Source organism: Haemorhous mexicanus, chromosome Z (genome assembly GCF_027477595.1).
Source record: "Haemorhous mexicanus isolate bHaeMex1 chromosome Z, bHaeMex1.pri, whole genome shotgun sequence".
NCBI classification, from domain to species: Eukaryota; Metazoa; Chordata; class Aves; order Passeriformes; family Fringillidae; genus Haemorhous; species Haemorhous mexicanus.
Window position 1 is genome coordinate 47,492,960 of NC_082381.1, and position 25,440 is coordinate 47,518,399.

Sequence of the window (25,440 nt, forward strand, 5' to 3'; positions counted from 1 at the left end):
TGTAAAAGTTTTAGTGTAGCTAAGTGGAGCTTCAGACAACAAGTTCTCTATTTTCAGTTTCTTTTCAGATAATTTTAGAAATATTTTACTTCTCTTCCACTGCTATTTTTCCCCCCAAAGTTCATACCTAGAGTGGAAATCTTAGATAAATATTCTTCACAGAAGAGATAGAAAAAACTTCCCATTTCATGTCATAGTTTCTGTGTTTGGTTTTGAAAACAAACTCTCTAGCATCCACATACATACTTTACTGACTTTTAAGCCATGAAAAAAACTTTTAAAATATCTTTGAAAATTCCCCAGTAAAACATCCACATTTAGCCCAGAATTTTTCCTTGGATGCATAGTAGTGTTATTTTTATGGCGCTATTATTGATATTTTGAACTGCAGTGAGGAATCTTTTCCACTATTTCCATATTTAAACCATTAAAAATAATTCTAGATTTGATAATCTTGTATTGCTGCACAGCAATGCTAAAGCAATCTACATGTTAGTTGTATTATTACACAGACTGCTGTATTAGATTTTGCTCTAAGGTAGGTAGGTCAGATGGATAGCAAATTTCTGGTGTAATGAAGTTGTGGAAAGTCTTGTCAAAAATATACAGAAATACTATATACTTCTAATATTTATTATTTTCTCCATAATAAACAATATTATTTTTGTCACATACTTGTGGACTTGTTAAATACTTGTTATTCATTGTGGACTTGTTAAATAACTTTAGGAGTACCTTATCTCTTAAAAAATCTAGCTCCTCTCTTTTTTCCCAGGTTCCAATTCCTACCTCAACAAGCAAACATCTCTTAGACTTACATGTCTGAAAGTTTTACTTTTCAGTCAGCTACTGGGCTTGATTATCTTGCCCAGTGTTAGAAAAACACTAATTCACAGCCACAACTTCAAACCCTCAATCCACAGATGTACAGAATACTCTGGCAAGCACTGCTGCTGGGTAAATAAAACTATGTGATGTCTGTGCCTGATATGTAAAACAATGCACCACACTCACAGTCAACAGTTTTGCTGCTTCTGCTTCAGTTAGCCAGAAATGAGTGGTTTATTTCTCAATACCTGCTGAGCAAGCCCCTGTTAGGCAACCCAATGCAGAAAGCAATAAACCTCTCTGAATTAGGCAGTTCTTTTGTTATTTGTGATGAGCCTCTAAGTGTTTGGGTCTGAGAGCTAGAACAGCTCAGGAATGTAGAATAACTGATTTCAACACAAATGAACAACACACTATTTCTCTCGCTGCACTGGCTACTGAACTGTGGGGCAGATTAAGTTCTCTCCCTGTGTCTTCCTTGATAGCATAGGAGCAAATGGCAGCTGAGTGGCTACTACATTCTAAAATGGCCAGATAGGAAATCTGTGCAAGAACAATTAATACATCAGAAAGCATTCTACAGATGTACAAGTAAACAGTCTTGTCCTTAATACCAGGTACCCAAGATCAACACACTAGCAGTTCATATTATTGAAGCTCCAATGGCAGTTTAAACAGAGCATTAAAATTAGCATTTTCTCCTCTATGAGCTTCTCCTCCTGATATGAAAGTAGCACCCGAGTTCCATCAAAACTACGTAAAAATGGATCCATTGACATATCCAGTCCCATGGGAGCAGGTCTGAATGCTCCCCCACAACTCACTGAGCAACAAAGAGCATCAGAAATGCCTCCTGGGCCGTCTTTAAGGAACACGGGAAAATGCTGGGAAAATATTTCCAGTCAAAGCAGTAGGACTGCTTATAGAAGATTAAAAAGAGACTAGTGTTTATAATAGAGGCTGAAAATGTCAAATCTCTTAGAAAATTTTACTCCCATACTCCAAAACCTATCCCTGCTGTTAAGAAATGCTAGCTAGTGGAACCTTTTGTTTGAAGAAAAACTAGATTCCTTTCCCCTGCGCCCCGCCTCCTTCCCTTGCCCCAAAGAGAGGTACTCCGGCCACAGAGGAACCAATGTGTGCCTGAGGCAAATTGGAAAAGCTGCCAGTTTTAATACAAGATCAACATCATGACTCAGCTGATACAAAGTTGGTTTGGTAAGATGTTAAAACAGAAAGCAAAAAAGCAATATATTTTCAGGTATAAAGCTGTCCTTAAAAGAAAGGATTGCTCTTTGTTTCAATTACTGGACCTTCTGTCTAAAAAGTAGGCGAAGAAACTAGCAAAATCACAGGGCAAGAAAAAGGAGAAGTTGTGTGGTGATGTTGGGCATGTAATTGTTAACAGCAACTATGTTCATCAAATCCTCTGAACTCATATGCAGCAGAAAGATATATATCCGGCTCCACAAATTTTTGTAACTTTTGTAACAAATTTTTTTTACTACAAGTATGACAAAATCTGTGACAAGCTTATTACAATGTTTTGTTACACACTGCAGCCAAAGCAACTGGGTAAGTGTCCCTCTGGACGTGGTGCCCACCAACAGAGAATATGAGGCTGAAAAGAGGAATGCATGAATACTTGGGTGAGACTGGCTATGAAATACAAAAAATTGAAGTACTGAGGGAAGAAAAGAGAGTTCAAGAAATGAGATGTCACTACAGTGAAAGTGTTTGTGGATAAGACCTCATAGGAATTCACTCTACTGGGAACAGGATTTAAAGGAGTTACTGGTTCCTGCCAACTAAGACTGAAACATGGAAATATGCAAGGGTTGCACCCACATTAGCAATTAGTAAGGCAAAATTACAGAAAATCAGTAAAGTGAAAGAATTGGCACTGAAGAACCATATCCTTCCCGCGCTCACTTGTGGGCTTTCACTTTGGACTACCTCTAAAAAAAGCCAAAGAAGGCTGAGTGCTTAAGAAAACTACATAGATAGGTAATGAAATTTCCTCCAGAAATTATACAGTTCTAAGTGATCCTTACTTGGCCTTGACTTTTAAGCCTGATTTTTCAAATTTTTTATCATGATAGAAATACTTTCTGGGTGGGGGTGGGAGTGACAAAAGACAGGTCTATTAAAACACTGGTATTTTTCAAATGAGGATTCTGCAAACAAATCCCTGGCTCTAGTCCCTGATGGCTGTCACTCACTATCCTACTGCCACATTTGTGCTCAGAAAACAAAAGATCATTAGGCTCGGTAAATGCAGAGGGTAAGCACCAGACACAAAATAGTGCTGTCAAGGTAGAAGTAATCATTTTATTGCTTCACTACAGAACAAAACACTACCACTGTCCCTGGGAGACTTGACACATACAGATCCCAACAGCTGCTAACATAGGGAGTTTGTCTCTAATGGTACCAGTTTAATAGGCCTGTGTACTGGGTGCAGGCACTCAGGCTTTGACAGTAGGGCTGCAAACGCCGGGGGGGCCCTGGGCTGGTCACAACTGGTGCCAGCAGGCTCTAGTGGACACCCCTGCAGATGTTCCAGGCTTTTGTTATAGTTTTCCATCTTTAGTTAAGTGAGGAACTTGAGGGCAGGAATCATCATGTCACGTAAATGATGCAGAACTGGGTGCCCTCACTGTGGATGAACCATGTTTTAGGGCACAGTCTCATTTAAGATTTATTCAAAAGAGCAGTACAGTAACACTGGAGGCAAACAGCAATACCACAGAAAAATAAACTCACAGAAATTTTCCATTGTTTCTTGAGCCAATGAGGATACGGTGTTCTGACTCCTCCCGAGAGATCCGCCCATGGAACCACGGCATCTTCTCATGGGCTGTAGTGGCAATCAGTTTCTCCAGCTGAGGCTTCTGACTAATGATAGCTTGTTCAAGAGCCTGCCCCTAGAGAACAGTAAAAACACGGTAAAACAGTCAAACTATCTTCTGCAGTAAAAAGATGACAGCTAGACTCTCAGTCTTTTGGGACTGCTTCTGGGACATCCAAAATCTGCACATATTTGTTGTGTGTGAAGGCCTGGTTGCTATAAAGATTTTAGAATAGAAACTAACATATCACAAAACTACGGTTCTCCCTCTACCTCTGAGAAAAAGAAGGAAAATTAACCAGTAAATAAAACCACTGATATATCAGTATTTAAGCTTAAAATAAATTCATATTGTTATGCTAATGAGACATGGCTAAATGAAGTTAGTGTCAGTCTGAGCTTTCAAACGTACCTCCAAATTACATATCCTATGGCAGTGTACTAAAATAACCCAAATGTGCTTTGCACTGTTGCAGCATGTCTATGTCAAAGACATCAATGCAAATTTTCCCAGACAGAACAGTCCCCATTTTAGAGTGAATTATTCAGAGTAATATTAACTTAGACATTTCTAACCTTGTCTACAACCTACCACTTCTAAATTGGGCTCAGAAACTGAGGGCAACCCCCACTAGTTTCACCAGCGTTTAACCAGAGCTCATCAACTTCCCTCTAGATTGAGCTCAGGCTCATCAGAAAAGACACTGTGAACCTCAGCAGTCATAGAAAATGTTGTATAAGTTTCAGGTTTTCCCAGTTTGGGGGTTGCTCCGTGTATTTTACAGAGCAGAATTCACAGGGTTACTTGCTAGCAGCAAAAGAGATTAGGAACCTTGAGTATCTTCATGGGTTCATAAAGGTAACTCAAGACATCTCAAGGTGCAATAATACTCTCTTTGCAGCCTCTGACACCACTGTTTCCATGTTAAGAATGGCTTCTTCATTGTCATTCCCAGGAAAAAATCCAACATCTTGTCCTCAACATGGAAAATTCCTGTTTGACCCCTGCAGCACTGAAGATGTATAGGCAGCGCTCTGCAGTGTAGAAACTCTTCTCTTTCAGGAGCAATTTCTGTTTTGGACATAACTTAAATTACCATCACAGAAACAGGGCCAACTAAGAGAGTAAGACGTAAAACAAGTCATCATGTCTTCATGCATATCCATCCATAAAAAATCAGAATTAAAAGCAATGAGACAAACCATTTCTGTATCTTGTTCATTACATGTATTAATTTTTGGTCCAAATCTGATGGCATATGTTACTGCAGAGGTAGATAAGATCATGCTAGACCAGGACATTGTAGAAATTCTAAGGGCTTAAATTTCAGGAAGACTACACTTATCACCAAGTTAATGCATCTACTGGGCAGAAAAACCCTTCTCTGTTAAATTTCAAACAGCCGTGATTTCATTGTGAAAAAATACTACCTAGTAGCAGCAGCATCAGCTGGAAACAAACACTGCAATTTCTTTTTCTCCTAGCTCAAAGATTACTTTATGGCAAGACCAGTCTGGTTTTACCTGCAAATTCCAAGTCTGCTTGACATACTCTCTGATGAGGTTCTCTTTCAAATCTTCGAAGGGTCCTGTTTTGGGTTCAACGCCCGGTGGCCGGTTGAAAGGTTTTCTCAGTAGACAGATAAGGCCATCCGCTTCCCCTGAGTGATAGTTAATGAGTTCAGCAGGACTGGCATGTGACTTGCCTCCTGCAATAGCATAGGAGCCACTCAGCTCCCTCTCAATTGTATAGTGGTGAACCTTCCTTCCATGGGCCAAGGATAGGGCAAAGCCCCCCAGGTAATTCCGGCTTTGGCGGAGCAAGTATAGTCCATCACTTGCTCCTCCCTGCATCAGATACTCCTCAGCATCTTCACGTGTGATATTACCAAAGAAGTATGGCAAATGGTTAGCAGGGTTTGATGTGTTGGAAGCCATGGTTTTTTCTTTTCCAAGTAGCAAACCTAGAATACTGTATCTGAAAATACAAAGACAGAGACATGCATGTCAGTAGAAAAAAGAGGATAAACCAACAAGACGGCAGTTCACCTGTACTATGTTTGCAGAATCACAGAATGACTTAAGCTGGAATAGACCTCTAAAATCATTGAGTCCAAACTTGAACCAATCACCACCTTGTCAGCAAGACCATGGCACTGAGTGCTCTGTCCACTTGCTTCTTGAACATCTCCAGGGATGGAGACTCCATCACCTCCCTGAGACAGCATTCTGATGTTTAACAACACTTTCTATGAAGAAATTCACCTGATGTCCAACCTGAAAATGTCCAGAGGGCATAGCTTGAGGTAATTTTAGTAATGCATTTGTTGGTGATACATATGTTGACAATTAAAAAAAAATTTTTAAAGTGAAGATCCCATTTTTATTTTTATCTTTTCAGAAGCTGATTGTCTAAATCCCATGAGCTCTCTTTTCCTGTTTCCCAGCACCTTGGCTAGAAGTGGACAAAGTGATCAGAAGTGCAGTTTCTGCTTCTATAGTTGCGAAGTACATAGGAGTTAAAATATGAGCCCTTCACAATAAAATGAAGCATCATTTCAGGGAAGCCATGCAGCAATCAGTGGAATCAGGATAAAACAGTTCAGGCTATATGGGAACAGGGTTAATACGACATTAGTCTTCTGGTTGGCCAAAGTGTGCAACTGAGTTGCATGAAGAAAAGTGCAGAAGACTTTATGGATAACTATGTAAAAAGGGAGGGTCCATAAGGCAAAGGTGTAACTGAGGGTGTCTTAATGTAGGGCCTTTTAGCACACAGCACTTTAGACTGACATCTTCCCTGGCAGTCCTGAAGCAGGCAAAGCTGTTTGTGCTATTGCTTAATTCATATTTGATCCATCAGTGCTGTCCCTTGTGCTCATATCAAAAAGCAATAGAGAAATACCTGCGCTATACTGTGAATTAGTAAAGGGTTGATGTGGGAAAGGAAAGAGGGAGAGGAACACAAAGTCAAATCAACAAGGCTAATACAGTATAGAAAACTAGACAGGGCACAGACATGTCAAACCACATGCTGTGCAGATCTTCCGGTCTTCTCCCACCATCCCAAATAAGGGAGATCTCAAAGTTGCAAAGATATTGCGCCTACAAAACAGAGCTTTGTGCAGCATATTATTTATTAATCTTGTGACCTGCAACTAAAAGTTGCTGGTTTAAGTTCCCATACCAATCTAGTAACATAACTTTTGCTTGCTAATTGCAACAAAGAAAAGTTATAACTGAAGACACAGAAGGCAGCCCTTAGTCAGTCACCACCAAACATTTATTCTGTATGCAAAATGACCATTCTGACTGTACCAGACAAAGCTTTCTTCACATGGAATAGATTCATTCAGTAACTTAATGCAGGGCCAGAGGATTGCAGTCAATAATACAATGTCCATTTGGAGGTCAGCTAATAGTATTGTAACCCAGGGTCAGGAGTGGGGTCAATGTTATTTCATTTAGGTGGCGGACAGCGGGGAGAGCACAGCCCCAGCAAATTCACAAATAATACAAAACGGCACAGTGGCTAAACATCACAGGGCTGTCATACAATTCAAAGGTACCTGGAAAGGCTAAGGAATTCGAATGACAGCAATAGAATGAAGCTCAACTAAGGGAAGCATCCGGAGAGACTTTGCCCCTTCTGAAGCATCTGCCTTCCTGGCTATGCAGTGTCTCACACCCTTGTGATGTTACCACGGAAGGAAGGTCAGTGACCAGGATATTTTCCAGCAGGGTCTTTTTGCCCACAGTTTGTCCAGGGCCCCTGCAGGTGCACACACAAGGCATGCAGACAACATCAGAACTCTTGGATTGCTCTGCCAGCTTTGGCACAGGGGACAGCAGCAGGCCTGGGCACTGCAGTGCTTCCCTTCCCCTGCCCAGCTGCACAGTCCTGCGGGTTTCACAGGAACCCGTCCTGGGACAGTGCATTAGTAGAAAGGAAAACTCTCAGAAAATTCCTCTTTCTTCCCTAACCACCTCCCCCAGGTACTCTGTGCTAAGCTGGTGGTGACTGGGGGAGGGTATGGGTGCTTAGGGTTGTGAATATACAAGCTCTTCTCCCAAGCCCTCCTGATATCTTGCCAGAGCCTGTCACATGCAATATACACCTAAGCCTGAGCACTTGGGAGATGTGGAGGAGATCAAGGCTTTCCTCCTACTCTCCATCCCAGCAATCTCTCCCTGCCCGCCAGTGGGGTGCAGAGATAGGGCCACAGACCTGCCAAGCCCTACATCTCACTGCCCCGTCCCAGGGCTCAGCTGCTGCTTTCAATCCTTCAAGGAGAGCCAGCAGGAGGCTCTTTCATCATCTCCCCTCTCCCATAGCCTTCTGATGCCCCCCTGACTTTTCTACTCCTAGCACAAAGCAAGCCCCACCACTTTGTACGTCTCTCTTGTCAGGACATGGCATCGGGCACCTAGGAAGGCACAGCAGAGAACAACTGTGCTGCAAGGGACTGCGGCATGGGGCAGACACACCAGGCAGGCCTGGAGTCAGTCTCTTCCTATGCGTGAGATGATGAGAGGAAAAGACCTCCTGCAGGACTGAGGAGGTTTAAATTGGATACCAGCAAATATTTCTTCACTGAGGAAGTTATCAAGTATTGGAACAGGCTGCCCAGGGAACCATTTAAACCACCATCCCTTTAAATCCCTGAAGGGATTTAAAGACCTACAGAATGGTGGTTAGGGACATGGTTTTGTAGTGGATTGGGTAGTGATAGGTTTACAGCTGGACTTGATAATCTTAAGGACCTTTTCCAACCTAAACATTCCTATGACTCTTTGATTCTATTATTCTGAAAGTCATTACAAATATGGATGTTTTGAATGTTCTAGTTCTTGTTTCCTTCACACACCCCCACATAATTTTTTTTTTTTTTTTACTCCACTATGTGCCGCACATTCTGGTGGTTAGAAGATGAATGTACATCATCCAACTTCTAGCAAAATAGTCCCAAAAGGCAGGTTCCAAGTCTTCAATACCACTTTCAGGAAAGATGGAAGAAAACAGATTTACTATTAGGTTTTTAGTAAGGAAAGAATTTGGATGCATGACTGATCAACACTGGCCCTTCACCAGCAGTATACAACTTGGAGAAAAGGAAGAAATAATCCCATAATGTGCCTCATGCCAAGAATAGTACTGCACTGCAGTGCCTGCTCAAAACACCTCAGAAATACATACTGAACAAATATCAAACAGAAAAATATCACCATACTCTTCATCTCTAGGAATTTATTTTAATGAATGCATTTCATTAAAGTTAATTTCTGCCATACTTCTAGTTTCAGACTTAAAAAATATAAAGAACTTTAGAATGAAAATAACATTTAATAAAATAAAAGTGAGGTGAGGAACAAGGTTAGAGAGAATAAACACATCAACACTGGCTACAAAAATTTTTATGGCTACTGGAATTTAAATTCACTTTGACTAGGATGGTTTCAGATCAGGCTACTCTCCAGAGTACTGTTTTGTCTCATATTAATCTCAGTATTTTCTACACAATCTTCAGGATGACTTGACTGGAACAAAAAAATTCTTAAAAGGTGGAGGGGGCCTGGGGGAAATCCACTGGTTATAATTTAGATGAAATGTCAGTGATGGCACTGGTGAGGGACTTTCTCTTAAATGTTCAGAATGAGAAGGCCTGCTATATAACAAGTTTCTAAAATATGAAGAATATTTCTCAGTTATGAGAAGAACAGCAGCAGGATTCTTATGATCTCTAATATTTCACAAATTATTTATTTATATCTGTTTTAGAAAACAATGGCCTGATTTACTTTCACAAAATAGGTTACTGTTGATAGATTTCAGGCCAGGTTTCTCTACCCCACTTTCTATTATGTGAAGAATATTTAATGCTTAGCAATGGTAGGAAATGTTTGGACTGATACAGCATCTCCTGGGCATGCACAGAGGCAAATAATCACAAAAAAAATTTAGATTATGATTAAAACTACTTAACAAATTTGGAAGAATGTCTGAATTTGGTATGGCTGTTCTCTTTGTTTGGAGTTTCAAAATCTTGCCTTCCTTTTAGGAGTGTAATACCCTTCTAGCATCAGCAATGGAATAGAAGAAAATGCTTGAATTCAGAATTTCCTCCTCCTCTACGTTTTTCCAGGTGCACAAACAGTGCAGTGTTTTTCAAGCCAGTGCAGCCGCAAACATGAAGCTGTAAAATGGAGATTAGGTTCCCTAAGGCTGAATGTCAGGCTTTAGCCTTACGAGTGCTGAAGGAAGTGTGGCTGGCTACCCAAGAGAAGCGGTTGAGCATCAGAAAAAGAGAGTCTTAAGTGCAACTCTCCCCTTAGTGGTTAAATGTGACTTTTAAGGAAGCTACAAATGCATGCAAATATCAGGCTTATCCTACGTGAAAGAAAAAATATTGCACAAACACATAAGAAAATTAGGTACCCACTTCCCCCCAGGCAGCTTCCTCAACAACTTTGCAGGGTACTCCTGACATAGCACAAGAGTTTAGTACCTCACACATTTCATGCAAACTAGGAGGCAAAACATTCTCTCAGAATAGACGAGTAAAACTAAGGAAAACTCACCTGGAAGGTGTTAGTAAAAATCTGTGCTAACCACACTGCAACACTTAGCTTAATTCTATTTCATCTCATATTTAGACAAGGATAAAGGGAGAATAATTGCTATATTGAAAAGTTTGCCTAGTAAAGAGTATAATATTACCAAAGTACTGATCTCCATTCTAACATTAAAAAAATACAAATTGGAATATGATTTTTTCTAAAAAGACCAAACAGTAGTGTGGTGGGAGACTCGGGGATTTCTAATTGATTAGTTTACTCCTTCATGGGTAAGATGACTGAAATGTGACAGAAGACCAAAAGCCATGTAGCGGTGAAATTGTGTTACAAAAAAATGTTCCTTATTTGAGCAGTTATTTTTTCACCTTTTCTTGTTTCTCAAGGTAGTATTCTGTGATCAGGGAATGAAAATAAAGAAGTAAGGTTTAAAGCAAATATCTCACATGCACACATACCTACAAGGCACACTAGACAGTGCTCAATGATGAAAATATGCTTACTGAAACAATTCCTTCTAGAACAGGGAGATATTTTAAGCACCCACGGAACTTTAGCAGTTCCCTAATTATACACAGGAAAACATTAATAATAAAAGAATAATATGAATGCGTATTTTTTGAAGCTCTTAATTAATTAGGATTCTTGGAATCAAGATGTGCGCCTTTGAGAAAAGCAGAGCAGGTATTTTTAAGATTCTTCTCCACATTTTCAACCTATGTAGCACACCTGAAAGCTGAAAGAAATTCAGTATGCATAGAATTATAAATACTTTTGATGGTGACTTGATATACTATATTAAATATTTTGGTAGTTTCAGGGTTTAAGGAGAACCTTAAAGGTATACTCCAAACTGATGTACAATTTGAAATAATTAGCATTTAAGTATTATAAATTCATTGCCACTACCTCACTTTTAGACAAACTAAATTTGAAGAAGTTTAACAAAGAAAATCTATTTGAATTACTGTTCTATCCTCATTTTTGCACCTTTAAAATCACCTTCCAATGTGTGTAGGCAGCTGAACAGTGGTCTTAATTTGATCATCAGATTACCTCTAAATGCCTCCTTTACCTTTTTGTATAAACATGAAGATTTAATTTCTATCCACACCTTAGGAGTTTTTATGAGCAAATTATGCAGAAACAAAGGAAGAACACAGCAAGTGTCTAAAAGGAAGTAATCCAGGCAGGAAATGCAGCAGTATATAATTTTATCAAGTAATTAAAAAAAACTAGGGTTTGATCAGGACACTAGAATGAACTTACTGACCTACTGAAAAACATTTGCGATCCTGTGTAATTCAACTGGTAATACTGGAGATTTTGCAACTTTTGTAGACATCTTCAAACAATGTCCCACTCATCACACTGAAGGGGATGTACAGTAGTACTGTCTAAGAGAGAAAAGTGACACTTATATTTCTTGGAGTGTCTGACCTTCCTCAGGGAAGTGCCCTTGCTGAGTACTGATGCTTAGGGCCCTGTGTCTCAGTCTGCACCAACCGTGTCTCTAATCAGCTTACAGCCTACAGCAACATTTCCATCACTCATGCCTGGGCCTCCTTCTCCATGCATTTTCTCCAGCTTCTCCAAGAAAAGTTTTCTTCACACAATCAAATGCTCCTCTCTGAATTCTGCAATCTTTTACTGACAATCTAAGCTATGCTACTCTGTTTTTTGCCTTATTCTTCAGACTTTAAAAATGCCTTCATCTGCAAAGACTTTCCTGTTATTCCACACATGCTCCTGGCTAGTGCTGACAGATACACAAAGCATGCGTTAGTTTTTAGCAAGTTTCATACTGTAATATGTTCATATTGTCAATTCATATTGACAATAATGCAGGGAAGCTCATATTGTCAATTTTTTATTATTTAAGACAGGGCTCTTTCCTTAGCACTTCTATTTAGTAAAAATACTTGTCTTGGGTGTCAAGTTCCATATTCCAACAGTTCAGTTTCAGGAGCATTTTCTTTAATTTCAGAAATTTTTGCTTAATTGTGATGCTTTCAGGGTGACAGTGGTGTTTCTGCTAAGGTTTTTAAACACTGAGATGTATTCCTCACCAGAAACATAGCTTAATTAAAATCTGTATGGGGAAAGTAGGGAATGTGGTAGCTTTGGCCCAGAAGACATTTCTAATGGGGAATTCAAAAGCTGAATCTTACAATATAATCAGTGAGCTTTGGGATAGCCCAAACTGTAACAGGTTCATTTTTTTCATTGTTACTATGAAAGTTAGTGGCCTAGCTAGCCTCTTTCTGAGCTTAAGAAGAAACAGCTTTTGCCCTCATTCTTGTAAATCCTCAGCATTTTGGCCATATCCGAACAAATAATTGCCTACTAAACAGGTGGCATTGGTATTTCATCTACTAGGTTTAGGGTGAACACCATTTATCTCCCCTCCTGTATCAAGGAGTCATTCATAAAATGAACTGAAAAGGACTATCACAAACACACCTAAAATCCTCATTAGCTTCAAAAATATTTTCTTATAGATTTACTTTCTGGAATCATCTTAATACTGAGGACAGACAGATTGCTTTTTTCCTCCATTGAAACATTCAAGAAATGCCCTCATTTACCCTAAATTACATCTGACATTCCAATATCATCAGACTAAACCAGGCACTCTAGCTATTGAAGTATTTCCTGAGGAAAAACTACTTGACCTGTCAACACAATTACTGCCCTATTACAAGGCAAACAGATGCTCAGAAAAAGTACCACAGCATTCATGTTCTATTCAGGGCTTTTCCATAAAAGCTTCTGCACTGAGCTCATGGAGGAGCATTCATCACTGGAAAAGCATTCTTCACTGATGCTAGAAATCTATTGTCTCTCTTATACAACACCTTTCTTTTGGGATTCTCATGTATTTGGTAATCTACTCACATGCAATCGTTTTCCGCTAATAAGGTTTTTCTGCTTTGATTTTCTAAAAAGGTCAGAATGCTACTGTGGAAGAAAAAAAAAAAAAAAAGCCAGATGTTTCTGGATAACAAGAATTCTTTCCCTGGAAGTAAAATATCCTATGACTTCTACACACATTAAAAATAGAAACAAACAACCAAAAAACCCAAAACCCAAACAATTTTTGTCTCCTTTTAGAAAAAGAAAAAACAAGATCCCATACACAAAAACGTGAACATTTTCTTCTACATCTTTACCATGCTCTATCAGTCATTCCCTTACCTCCTTTTCCACTCTTATACTGTCACAAATGCAAACACTGCCCTTTGCTAAACACATCTCTTGTCAAATCAAGAATTTCAGACTTAAAATGGGTGGCACCATTGCTATGGGGAAACCTGCTCCCTTTTGGACAAAGTACTCAACTGTGATTGCTCCCTATTAAACCACCCTGTAAATAACGGAACCACTGGGATCAGGTACAGCTGCATTTCAGATACTGTGGGCAGACCCATCTAATCTCCTGCTTTCCTGCTGTGACAAGATGGGAATACACACCTCTAGGCACAGACAGATCTTCACTAAGACCAGCCGTGACTCTGTAGTTACTGCAGGATAATACAGGTATAATTGCATCTTCCAAATGCGGGGCAGGAAGGGGGGAAGAAAAAAAGCCTGTGTTAGGGTGCAGTCACAAAAGTCTTACTCAGAGAGCCCCAACTACCTCCCTTCAGCAACTACTGAGACATATATAAATGTATATGCATGTACACAGACATATATACAAATGTACATATTGCTTCTTTATGGTTTTGTTTCAAACATGTACTTACTTCTCAGAACTACAGTAAAAAGTAAAACTCCTTTGCATACCATAGATCCCACCATGACTGTACAGAAGGAGCTGTGTAATGAACCTAGAGAGGCAGTGAAAATATGTGAAGAGCAAAACAAAAAAATTATCATCTTTCTTGCAAGAAATCACTGAAATCACTAAAAAGAGATTGAACTGCTTAGCCAATGGCCTGCATGTTTTCAGGTTCAAAGTTACAGTGACATTAAATATGACAGTATAGCGGATTGCCAAGTGGAATATATTTTCATTTTTACCAAAGAGTTTTTACAGAGACAGCAATAACAAAACTGTTATGGACAAGATAGTGATAGCCCAGTAAAACAAAGACACTTCTAACTACCACTAAATTTCCCCCCACCCCCAAATTACACCAAAATCTTCTTTCAAGGTTCACTGCAGTCTATTGTTTGTCACAACTCAGCAAAAAGTTGCCAGACAAAGATCTTTCAGTGTGTTAGACAAGAAACATTGATTCAAAACATTCCCCTTTTTCCAGGAAGTAGAAACCTGGAATATCTGTCCAATTTCCAAACACACACAAAAAATGCCTTGGGCAGACAGCTGATGATACTTTAAATTTTCATTATCATAAGAACTGAGACAGGCTGGCTTCATCCAGAAAGATCAGGGTCCAAGTGTGGATGGATCCACAAGCCATAACTTTGTTTTTCCTTCCTTGTGACATTTTTAGCAAATTTGCTGGAAAGCAAGACATCTCAGAACTGAAAGCATCACGAATTCTAGGAGGAACTTCCTACAATCAAACAGAAAGCGAATGGAAAGCTTCATCCATTAAAATAAACAACCCAGGAGAAATTCAACATTATTACAGCAGTCTCAAAGTTTTGTAGCCTTAGAGGACTAAGACAAAATGCCACAATTCATTCAAAGTTTCAGATAAAGACCACAGTGGTCTTACTAGTTGGCAGACCCACAAGATGGGTTTATTTTACATTCCAGTAAGTGTCTACATTCAACTTTTTAAAAACCATTTCAGTAAGTGTCTTCATTTAACTTTTTTAAAACCAAGCTGGCATGTCCAAAGCTATTATGCAGGTACGAACTCCCCTTCTTTGTGCAGGTCTGTCTCTACCTAGTTCCAAGTCTAGAGGCTACAGATGTATAAATGATCTCAGTTTATCAGCCATAAATATTAGCCTTCACTTACTGTTAAGCAAGAACACTTGGACCCCATTATACTTCATTCCTTATCTGAAATGTACTGGTCTATCTTTAGAATTGCTAAAACCTTTGCTGAACAGATGCCTCAATGGACTGGCCCCATGAGTCAAAAGTGGCAAAATTAGGCAGGTTCCTCTTTCAGACCAAGGTTATTTTGTCATCTGAAACAGTCTGCAGTCTCCTGCTTTATATATAAAGCACAGAAATTATTGCAGGAACAAAAACAACTTGCCTTTCATACTCCTAGAACAGGCAAGCTTCTATAAAACTGGCCAAGTCTTCTCAGCGCCACTTTCTAGAGTCAATAAAAACCATGCCGTGTTACCTTATTTTTTGAAAATCTTCTGCTAGGAGCACAGACCAAGTAAATGTTCTGCTATAGACACACTGTAAGCACCATCTCTTAGTGGAAATTACACTCACAAAGAATAGACAGCCACAGAGGTATGGGAAAAAAGGCCAAGCATTTCTGTTTTTTTGAAAGGAAGATGTGACACTAGCTCACACAGCCAGGCTGACAACATTAAGGATCTCTTTCCTAAAACCTATCTAATAATTAGAAATATAGAAGCACAGCATTGTTGAGGTTAGAAGGCACCTTAAAGATCACTTACTTGCAAACGCCCTGTTATGGGCAGAAGCACCTTTCACGAGACCAAGTGGCTCAGAACCCTACCCAGTATGGCCTTGAACACTGCCAGGGATGGGGCATTTACAAGTTCTCTGAGCAACCTGTTAAAGTGCCTCAACACTCCCCAGTAAGGCATTTTTAATTTAACAGCATTTTTGCTAGGAAAGGAATACTTCTCTTAAAAAATACTATCAGCCAACAATTGTGCCAGCTCTTCCTGACTATGTTTTATGAGGAGGACACAGACATCGTAAACGGCAGATGGCTTTGTGAAAGAGGCTCCTCATAACCATCAGTGCATCAGCCATCCAAGAAAGATTATGTATCTCTCCCCATATCAACCTTTATCGTCAGAACAAGCAGCACAGATAAAACTCACTTCTGATTTGTACAAAGACAGAACAGTGTCTTAACAGGTAGAAACTTATTTTAGCCACCAAACAAACTGAAACCTAACCTCTCCTCTCACATAAAATACAGAGCATTCCAGAAACACTACACAGAGAGAGAAAGAGAGATATGAACCCTCTCTTCCCATCTTGCAAAGTAAGCCCATTAACAACCCCTGGACCAACTAAATACTCTTGACAAGGCCAATTTATCACTCTGGGCAGAAAGAGGATGCACCTGGCCTCAGTGTGTTCTGGGCCAATAGGCAGTATTTCCCTATCTCTTGCATGACAAACTGCCAGGCTGGAAAAAACAGCTTGTAGTCAGGCCTCTTTTTTCATGGTGTGTTGTTCTCCACACAGCATCAACAGCTACATCTCTAAATGGTCCACTGGTAATTGTCACTATGGATAGTTGCTGTGTCAGGACAACAAAAAGCCACCTCCATTTGATGAAATTTGTCTCTTGAGAGTTGGAGGCAACTGGATTTCACACTAGCAACATCATGGCCTCAACACACTGCTGCTTCCAAGTGAACACAGCTCTGCGTCCTTTTCAAAAAGCCCATTCCAGTAGATTTGAGTTTACTCAGCCCATACTGGGGGGGTTTCCCCTGCACTTTTGTGTACAGAAGTACCAGTACTGCAGAGCAGATCTTTGAGGCATTTATTGGATGATGACTGTCACATAGTTATTCCCCACACCTGGGGCAGGGAGATTTCTTGCCAACTGCACCTGATAAGTGAGGACAGAAAAGTTACTCAAAGTCTCCTTTAATGACCTCCTCAGTTCTGGGGTGTCAGAACTGTTCAGAGCAGTGCTCTCCAACTTGATACTTATCTTAAGGAAGTGATCATTTTCACTTCACAACAGTAAGATGCTCACTGATTCAAAAGATAGCTAATCCAGTTACCCGACTTGGAAAAATAATCTTTTCTTAAGCATCCTGCTTGCTTTACTAAATCTTGAGCAAAACAGTGGAATTCACATGAATTCTAAAAAATGCAGCAGTGACATTTATAACTTTATGCCAAAGTTGACAATACTAGTGCAGCTTCCTTCACTCAACATTCCACATATTTCAGATTCTGAGCAACTGGGTTTAACAAAAAATGTCCCTGCCCATAGTAGTGCAGTTGGAGATAAATTATTTTTACGGTACCTTCTAATCCAAACCCTTCTGTGATTCTATGATATCAAAGATTACCAACTTGACAAAATTTTAGGGTTTGTGTTTTTTTGCATAGATTGTTCATTTTAATTCAAGTTATCAAATTTGGTCTCTTTCCCAGAGTAGGAACTTACCCATAAGCAACCGCTTATTACACACATACCCGCTTCCTTTTCTGTGTTCTCTCCAAACAAAATAAATGAAAGATTTTTTTTCAGTTGAAGCTTTTCTTTAATGCACTTTACAAAAATTTTAGCACTTTACAAGAATTTTAGGGGGGGAAGGATTGTCTTTATAGCATATTTCTAACCTCAGGTTTTGAATCTAGATGAAGAAAATCAACTTTTCAGGTAACCCTATCAAAAACTCAAGAAATCAATTTTGTAAAACACACTTAGACATTGTTTTAAATTGAGCCGATTTTGAAATTTATACTAGAACCTTGAAAAGCAGAACTACACACTCAGTGGTCAGCAGCAACACACATTTTAGCATTTAGATCTAGCATACCACACATTCTCAGTCACACAGGCTTTAGCTAAGACACATACTGTCTCTATATGCTCTGGATTATATTTCTTCTATGATCTTAGAAGTTTTATGGCTTCTTCCTCTTTTTCCCCCTACTCATTTACTCAGTTATTTTATAGAAACAGGGGAGGAAATACGAGAATGTCTCTCCCAGAGGGTAGGAATGGGCTGTGAAAGAAAGCTGATGCATGAAATGGTGACACCTCACTCATTTTACTGAATCTGCTGTTTAAAATAAGGACTTATGACATTAAAATATTTGAGCCATTGACTATTCCTTGGTATATATCCTACTCTAACACTTCCTGAATGTGTTTTCTCTAGTTGCTTCCAATCACGATTGTGTTTCCTATCAATTTTAACTCCACCCCTAGCCTAGATACTGTCTCAGGGATTTACATGGCTGGATTTACATACTACCATGCCAAGGTCCTGCTTCTTTACCAAAGCTTTTAGCACCTTATATCTTACTTCTGCTCAGTGTCAGTACTGAAAAATTCCTTCTGCTGCCTCTTTTCATTTTTAAAGAAGGCAAAGTTGGAATTTTTATTGGACATTTTTTCCACTCAAGCATCTGGAAATCCATACGTGTTTGGAGGAATGCCATCTCAAGGCAAATAAGGGCAAAACTGGAGAAATGATTGAGTAGTCCTAGCTGGTCAACCAACACACTCTTAACATCAGTGTACTACACACTGAGTGATAGCGAAACTGGACAAACTATCTGTAATCATACTCCTGTATGCTGGTTATTTAGGTTCTAATACGTGCAAATTTTAAATTATTTGCTCTGGTACCTGGTACAAAGGGAAGGCTTGCAGCATTTTGCATATCATAGAATCACAGGGTAGCTTGGGTTTGAGGGACCTTAAGATCATCTCTATTCAATCCCCCTATCCCTGTACCAGGTTTTCTCAGAGCCCCATCCTGGGGGGGCAGCCCCAGCCTGGCCTTGAACACTTACAGGGATGGTACACCCACAACTTCCCTGGGCAAACTGTTCCAGTGCCTCACCACCCTCAGAGTAAAGAATTTCTTCATCATATGTAATCTAACCCAACTCAGTTTTAAGCCATTCTACCTTGTCCTGTCACTACACGCTCTTACAAAATGTCTCTCTATCTTGTGGGTTTCCTTCAGGTACTGCAAGGCTGCAATCAGGTAAACTGGAATGTTTCTCTTTTCCAGGCTAAGCATTTCCAACTCTCTCAGCTTTCCTCATAGGGAAGGTGCTCCATCCCTCCAATCACCTTGGTGGCCTCCTCTGGACTCGCTCTAGCAGTTCCATGTCCTCCCCGTGCTGGGACCCCAGAGCTGGATTCAGGGTTCCAGGTGGGCTCTGACCAGAGCAGAGCAGAGGGGCAGAATCCCCTCCCTGGCCCTGCTGCCCACGCTGCTCTTGATGCAGCCCAGGACACGTTTGGCTTTCTGGGCTGGGAGTGCCCATGGCTGGGTCATGTCCAGCCTCTCACCCACCAGCAGCCCCAAGTCCTTCTGGGCAGGGCTGCTCTCCACCTGTTCATCCCCAGCCTGGGCTGGTACTGCGGTTTGCCTCAACCCAGGTGCAGCACCTTGAACCTGGTCTTGTTAAATCTTCTCAGGTTCCCATGGCCTCATTTCTTGAGCTTATCCTGTTCCTCTGAATAGTATCCCATCTTTCAACTGCACCTCTCAGCTAGGTGTTATCTAAAACTTGATTGAGCATGCACTTGATCCCTTTGTCTGTCATCACTGAAGATACTAAATAACACTGCTTCCAAACTAAAGTCACTTTATAACATTAGGAGCCCTGTGAGTCTCAAAAGTATTTTTACCTTTTCTTTCAGTTTTAGAAGAGCCACTCCTAGGAAGTATCATTAATCATTGTATGCAAATGCGCAGGAAGTTATAATCTAATTTCAAATTTGGAATGCATACACAAACTACAAAATTGGGCTTCGTTTCTTTGATGCAGGCAATATTTCTGTGTCAAACACAATATTTATATACTAATTATCATTTGCAACAGCAAATCCTGGCATTTTTTCTTTTTTGTTCAGGGGCATACAGGCTCCTTCATACTTCTTGCATTTGCAATGCTGATGTTTTCCAATGACCTCAACATGCAATGAAAAAGTCAGCAGGAAATGTTTTCTTATGCTTAACTTCTGCTTAACAGTATGCCTTCACATTACCCTGTGTCATTAAATTAAAAGATAAACAGTATCAGCTATGTACCCTTGCTGCTGGAACCTTAAAATACAATGCAAATACTAAGCAAGAGCTCTGTGATCAAATGATTTTACCATGCCTCAAATAAATATTAATAATTGTGTCTTGTACTATCCTACACCATACAAAAGATTAGGGAAGAATACTGCAAAGCCCAAGGTTTGTTTTTCTCATGAGAGTGGTTGAAAGACTAAAATCCAACTGCAGAAATTAATAATGTTTTTGTGTAAAAGTAGTACAGATATTAAGAACACTTTTTTGTAAAAGCATTTCTAGAAATGCCAGATGAGACATCTAGTGAGCCGCCCTCTCCTCCTCCACCAAGATTCTCTTCTTTTGTCAAATGCAAGGAAAACTACTGTCAAACTGCACTACAAAATTGTTTCCCTACAATGAGTTGGTATTTTACTTTTTCTTAAATTAGAAATTAAGAAGATGAAACTGTAAAGCCTTGCAAGATGAGAAGTTTTCATTCTCATGACTGAACCTTACTACTGAAACCCACAAACACCTACAAGTCCATCTTCAGCCTCGTAACAAATATCTTGAATGGTACAAGCACTCTTGCCCCAGTGGAGCAACTCACTAAAGCACATGTTTATATTCAAGCAAAAAAAGAGGTAGTTTTTAGAAGCAGCTACAAGATTATTTCAAGCACAGTATAACAAAGAATACTCATTTGGAATGATTTTTCTGTGACTATTATTCACATTCATAGATAACTCTTGTATTCCTTGTAATTATGATTTAAACCCTGACAAGTTCCCCTTTTCAGCTGTGCTATTCTGGAGCTAAACACATGTAACTGAAGGCAGATTCTGGCACAGTCTGTGTAATGTGTACACAACAGACCTTGGGGTACTGACCCAAAAGGCTTTCAAGCTGGAAAAAGGTTAACACTGCCTAATATTTTCAGTATATTCAGATGCAAACAGATTTCTTACACATATAGTATTAAAATCAGCAATGGCATTGGACTAATTGTTTTCTGCTAAATATTGCATCTTGAGAAAGGATTAGGAAGAAAAAAAGAAGTGGAATTTGCAAAAAAGGAGAAAATTATCCTTGAGAGACCATGACTTCTGAACATAACATATATTTCGGAAGTGATTTCTCTCACTTGAAATACTTCTGGCCTCACAGATACAGAAGAAAAGATGGGAGACTAAGGAAATTACTGTACATTTTTTTCTTTTTCTTTTTTTTTTTGGTATCTTCAAAGGTGCTTAAGACAAGCTTATAATTTCACCATCAGTCTTCTAAACTGTTATTTTGTGCTCAACATAAACCACTAGCTAATTCTAAAAATAAATATGTTTTTTGTCTTCCTGTGGCTTTGGATCTAATTCTGCTCTTCTATGAAATTGCAACAATGTGCAAAAGGGAAAGCTGCACAGCTCACCCTTACTTTAACAGAGTGCTAATATTTTTAAACTGAAAAAAAACCTGAACATGTCAACAGTATTTATCATGGTATTTTGTAGTGATTTTAAGTGATTGTGAAAACCAAAATAATTATATACTTTTATCTATCTCAGCCACTTTTAAAAGAATCACATCTGATTTCAAACTCTTTAGTTAAAATATACACATCTAAGACTATAATCATTCTCTCTCACAAGATAATTGTCACAACATAAAGAACATTCAAACTTCCTTATTTATCTCTCAATGCTCAACAGAGGGATGAAGGAAAAAAAAAAAAAAGAAGTCACAGTTCCTCTAACCGGACTGCCTCAATCTACACTGCTACACTGTATGGCCTCCAAGCCTGTAAAAATATAAAGCTTTACATGCTGAATGTACTCCATGGCTGTGTCCATGGATTACTCAATGGATTGAACCCAAGGACTCAGGAGATCTAAGCTTCTGTGGATAAAAAGAGCAGGAAAGAAACCTAATGGAAAAGAACATTAAAAAATCCTATAAACTGTTAATGCCCTGAAGAATAATAATTTCGTTTTAAATTTACCTTAAATTAATGTTCTACAATATATCATGTAACTTGGTGAGACTAGCACTCTACTTGCCAGTCTTCTAAAGGATTTCTTCATCTAACAAAAGTCTTGTTTTACTTTGTCCAAGAAAACATCACATATCATCACTTCAAACTAATCTAGACAACTACAACATTAAGTGTATGCAAATGCAGTCCTAACATAGATAACTGAATAATGCTGGCAGAACACAAAACTAAGAGAAATTTCTCTGGCACCAGGCTTGTAGAATCGACTACTTGTGATACAATAACCGCAGTTGTTTTCTTGGAAACAAAACAGGGAAGTTTGGTAAGAGAACCCGCTTTTTTAAAGATTTTTTTTTTTCAGTCATAAATCCTTCACAGGCTATGCACCATTCAAACAGCAGCCCTATTTTGTGCACACTTGGCTCTGTTTAAAACCTGCCACCACAGTAACGTCTCGCAGCAAAGCAAAATCAATTTTCTTTTGCACCTAAGTTTTAGATTTAAATTCCTGAGACGCGGGGCTAGTGGTATTTATTTTGGAAGCACCGCCGTACAGCAAGATTTTAGGCTGGTGGTGCGTTTCCAGCCGCCCGCTCCCACCCTGACAGGAGCGCTCCTCTCAGCCGCCGCTCCTTAGGACTCTCCTGTGTCCCAGGTGCCTCAGTCTCCCTCCCACCCGCTGCTGAGGGCTCTGGCTCTCCTTTCTGCCGGTGTCCGCGACACCCCCAACCCCGCACCGGGGGCAGCAGCGCCGCCCGCTCCTGTGGCTCCGTCCGCGTCCGCGGCCCCGGCCGCATCCCAGGCCCCGGCCCCGTTCCCATTCCCTGCCGCGGCCCCGGCAGGGAAGGGGCGGTGGCGCCGGGCCGGTCGCGCTCCGGTTCCCTGTGCTGGCGGCCGGGGGCCGCTGCTCACCGCTGCCTCGGGGTCCCTCGGCTCCGCGCCGCCGCCTCCTTCCGGCAGGCAGCCCTCGGGCGGTCGGCTCTGGTGGGCCGAACCGTGCGGGCTAAGGCCGGAGCGGGGCAGGACCCTCTCTCATAGCCGCCGGATCCGCCGCTTCCTCGTTTTCGCTCGCAGCCGCGGCCACTTCCTCAGCGCGGTGTGGGCAAGCACTCCCTCCTCTCCAGCGGGCGCGGCCGCCGTCCCCAAGGACCCTTCTTTCGGGCGGAGGTCCTGGAGAGAGGGCCGGGCACCGCTGCAGACCCCCGAGCCGCCGGCGTCGCTTCTCCCACGGGCGAGGGACCGTCCGTCTCCTCCGGACCCCGCGGCACGGGCTGCCGGGGACCCGTGACGTGGGTCCCTCGGTGCCGCCTGACGGGGCTGTCCCCGGGACCCCGCGGTGCCGGCTCTCCTTGCGACCCCGGCCTGCGCTCCTTGCAGCGCTGGTGTCGCCTCGCGGGTATCCGGCTGTGGAAGATGGACGTGTCGTTGCTCAGCACCACGCTGGGGACAGAGGATCGAAGTGTGTCAATTGCGGCTTCTGGAAAGGAAGAAAACGAGTGTGTGCATATTGGTGCACATGCTAATTGCAAATTGGTGAATTCTGGAATATTGAAGTTCTTTGGTGCTTTGTGTGTACTTCGCTGAGAAAAGAACCCCCTAGAGGGTTTCCTTTTAGAGCAGCAAAGGGGCCTGCCATAGCACAGTATCACCCTTCCTGCTGTATCTCACACAAAAATTTCTACCATATTTTGATCAAACATTTGTAGCAACTCCAGGTGTGAAGGACACTCCAGTGTCCCAGGCACTTATCTTGAAGGAAAGTCCCAAGGCGTCCTTAGCCCCCTGAGTGACGGAATTAATTCCTGTGGAAGATGAGACCACCCAGCCAAAAAGTGCTGCTATCCTTGGCCCCCATGACTGCCCGGGGACAAAGCACTCCTGATGCCGGTCATACAGGACTGGGTGGCACGAAGGGCCTTGGGTGCAGCCAGAGTGGGTAGGACTCCTTCAGCGGTGACTGTGCTGCATGACACAGTGTGGTGTCCCGTGATGTGCAGTCCTTGCAACAGGAAAAATCCACTTCCTTCTTCCCCATAATAAATTGGTGTTAGCACTGTTGTGGGATACAGGCATTATTTTCAGTCAAAACACCATCTCTCTTTCCTTATTGCAAAATGGACTGTACACCTGATATTCAACAGAGCTGCCAAAGTACAAATCTCTCATATTTCATACCATTTAAAAAGCTCTCTGGCTTTGGTTTGTTTCAGTGAGACTTTTAGCAATTGCTGTAATGGCAGGGCATTTCTTATTGGCACTGTCTGCATGTTAGAAAAAAGAGAATAACTTAGAAAACCTAATTCTTAGACCTGTTTTCACAGTATTGTTCTTTTCCTGTCAACATCCAAGCCTGAGCAGATCTGCAGGAAAAGCTTTTGGAAAGTCATTATTGGACTGTGAACTGTTTTTTAAGGGGAAGTCTTACCTTAAATTGGTGAAAAAAATCACCACTACTGCATAAGCAATTGTATAAGCAAAAAACCTTGCTGGGAAGGAATTAGCTTTCATTACAATATGGTGCTGTATCTTTGATTCTGGCTAAAAGAGTATTGATACCACACTAGTAGTTTGTCTGTTCCTGTACTCTACTTGCACCATGTCAAGGCTTTCTCCACTTTTCATTTTACCCCTGTCCCCAGTGTGTAAGCTAGAGGTGTACAAGAAGTTGGGAAGGGACAGGGCTTGGGACAATTGCCTGCAAGTGAACAAAGGGATAGCTCTTACCACAATTAGCACTCAAAACTGGGTATAGATGAAGGAGGGTGGAAGGATGTGGGCTTCTTCCAAGGCAGCCACTAATCTGATATTTGCTGCTTGTCACTGTGCTCGTGGGAGGTGGTGGGTGACCAGCTCTGCATCATTTGGTGTGGTTGTGATCTTGTTGTTTTTCCCTTCACCTATTAAATTATGTTTATTTTGACACATGGCTTTTTTTGATCTCCCTTCTCTGTCGTCAGTCCCGCTGGGCAGGGGGAACTGAGCATTTGGCTGTGTGGGTGCTTGGCTGCTGGCTCAGGTCAGCTTATAGCTGACCGGTGGAGGGGAAATCCAGTAAGTGAAGCAAAGAATTTTCAGGCTGCCTGCAGTTTACTTTTTCTTTCAGTTCATACCAGCTACTTTATAAATATCTGTGTTCTGTCATACTGATTTTTGGTAAGGTGCTCACAACAGTGGGGTATCTTATTTAATTTGTTACATGTAATGTTGTGTATTAGCATATCCTAACATATATATTATAATTCTGAAGCTTTCCTGTGATGTGTGGCCAGATCCACTTAAGGCCAGCAACGAATAAAGTAAAATATTTCCTCCTTTTATTCTGGAAATGTTTAAT

The 25,440-nt window shown here is 40.9% G+C and overlaps 1 protein-coding gene across 3 annotated transcripts in view; it reads right to left on the reverse strand.

Annotated features, from left to right (window-relative positions):
• SYK (spleen associated tyrosine kinase) overlaps positions 1-23,589 on the reverse strand; it is a 48,478-nt gene extending 24,889 nt beyond the window's left edge. Inside the window, exons 1-3 of one of the 3 annotated variants that reach the window (XM_059873983.1) lie at positions 23,019-23,589; positions 5,204-5,657; positions 3,595-3,755 (exon numbers count right to left, since the gene is read on the reverse strand). In XM_059873983.1, the coding sequence (XP_059729966.1) occupies positions 3,595-3,755; positions 5,204-5,617 (575 nt within the window). In that variant the 5' untranslated portion in view covers positions 5,618-5,657; positions 23,019-23,589. Of the gene's footprint in view, positions 1-3,594; positions 3,756-5,203; positions 5,658-11,525; positions 11,659-23,018 lie in introns of those variants that run through there. The other 2 variants (XM_059873984.1, XM_059873981.1) reach the window with 2 other exon arrangements.
• Between the last annotated feature and the right edge of the window lie 1,851 nt (positions 23,590-25,440).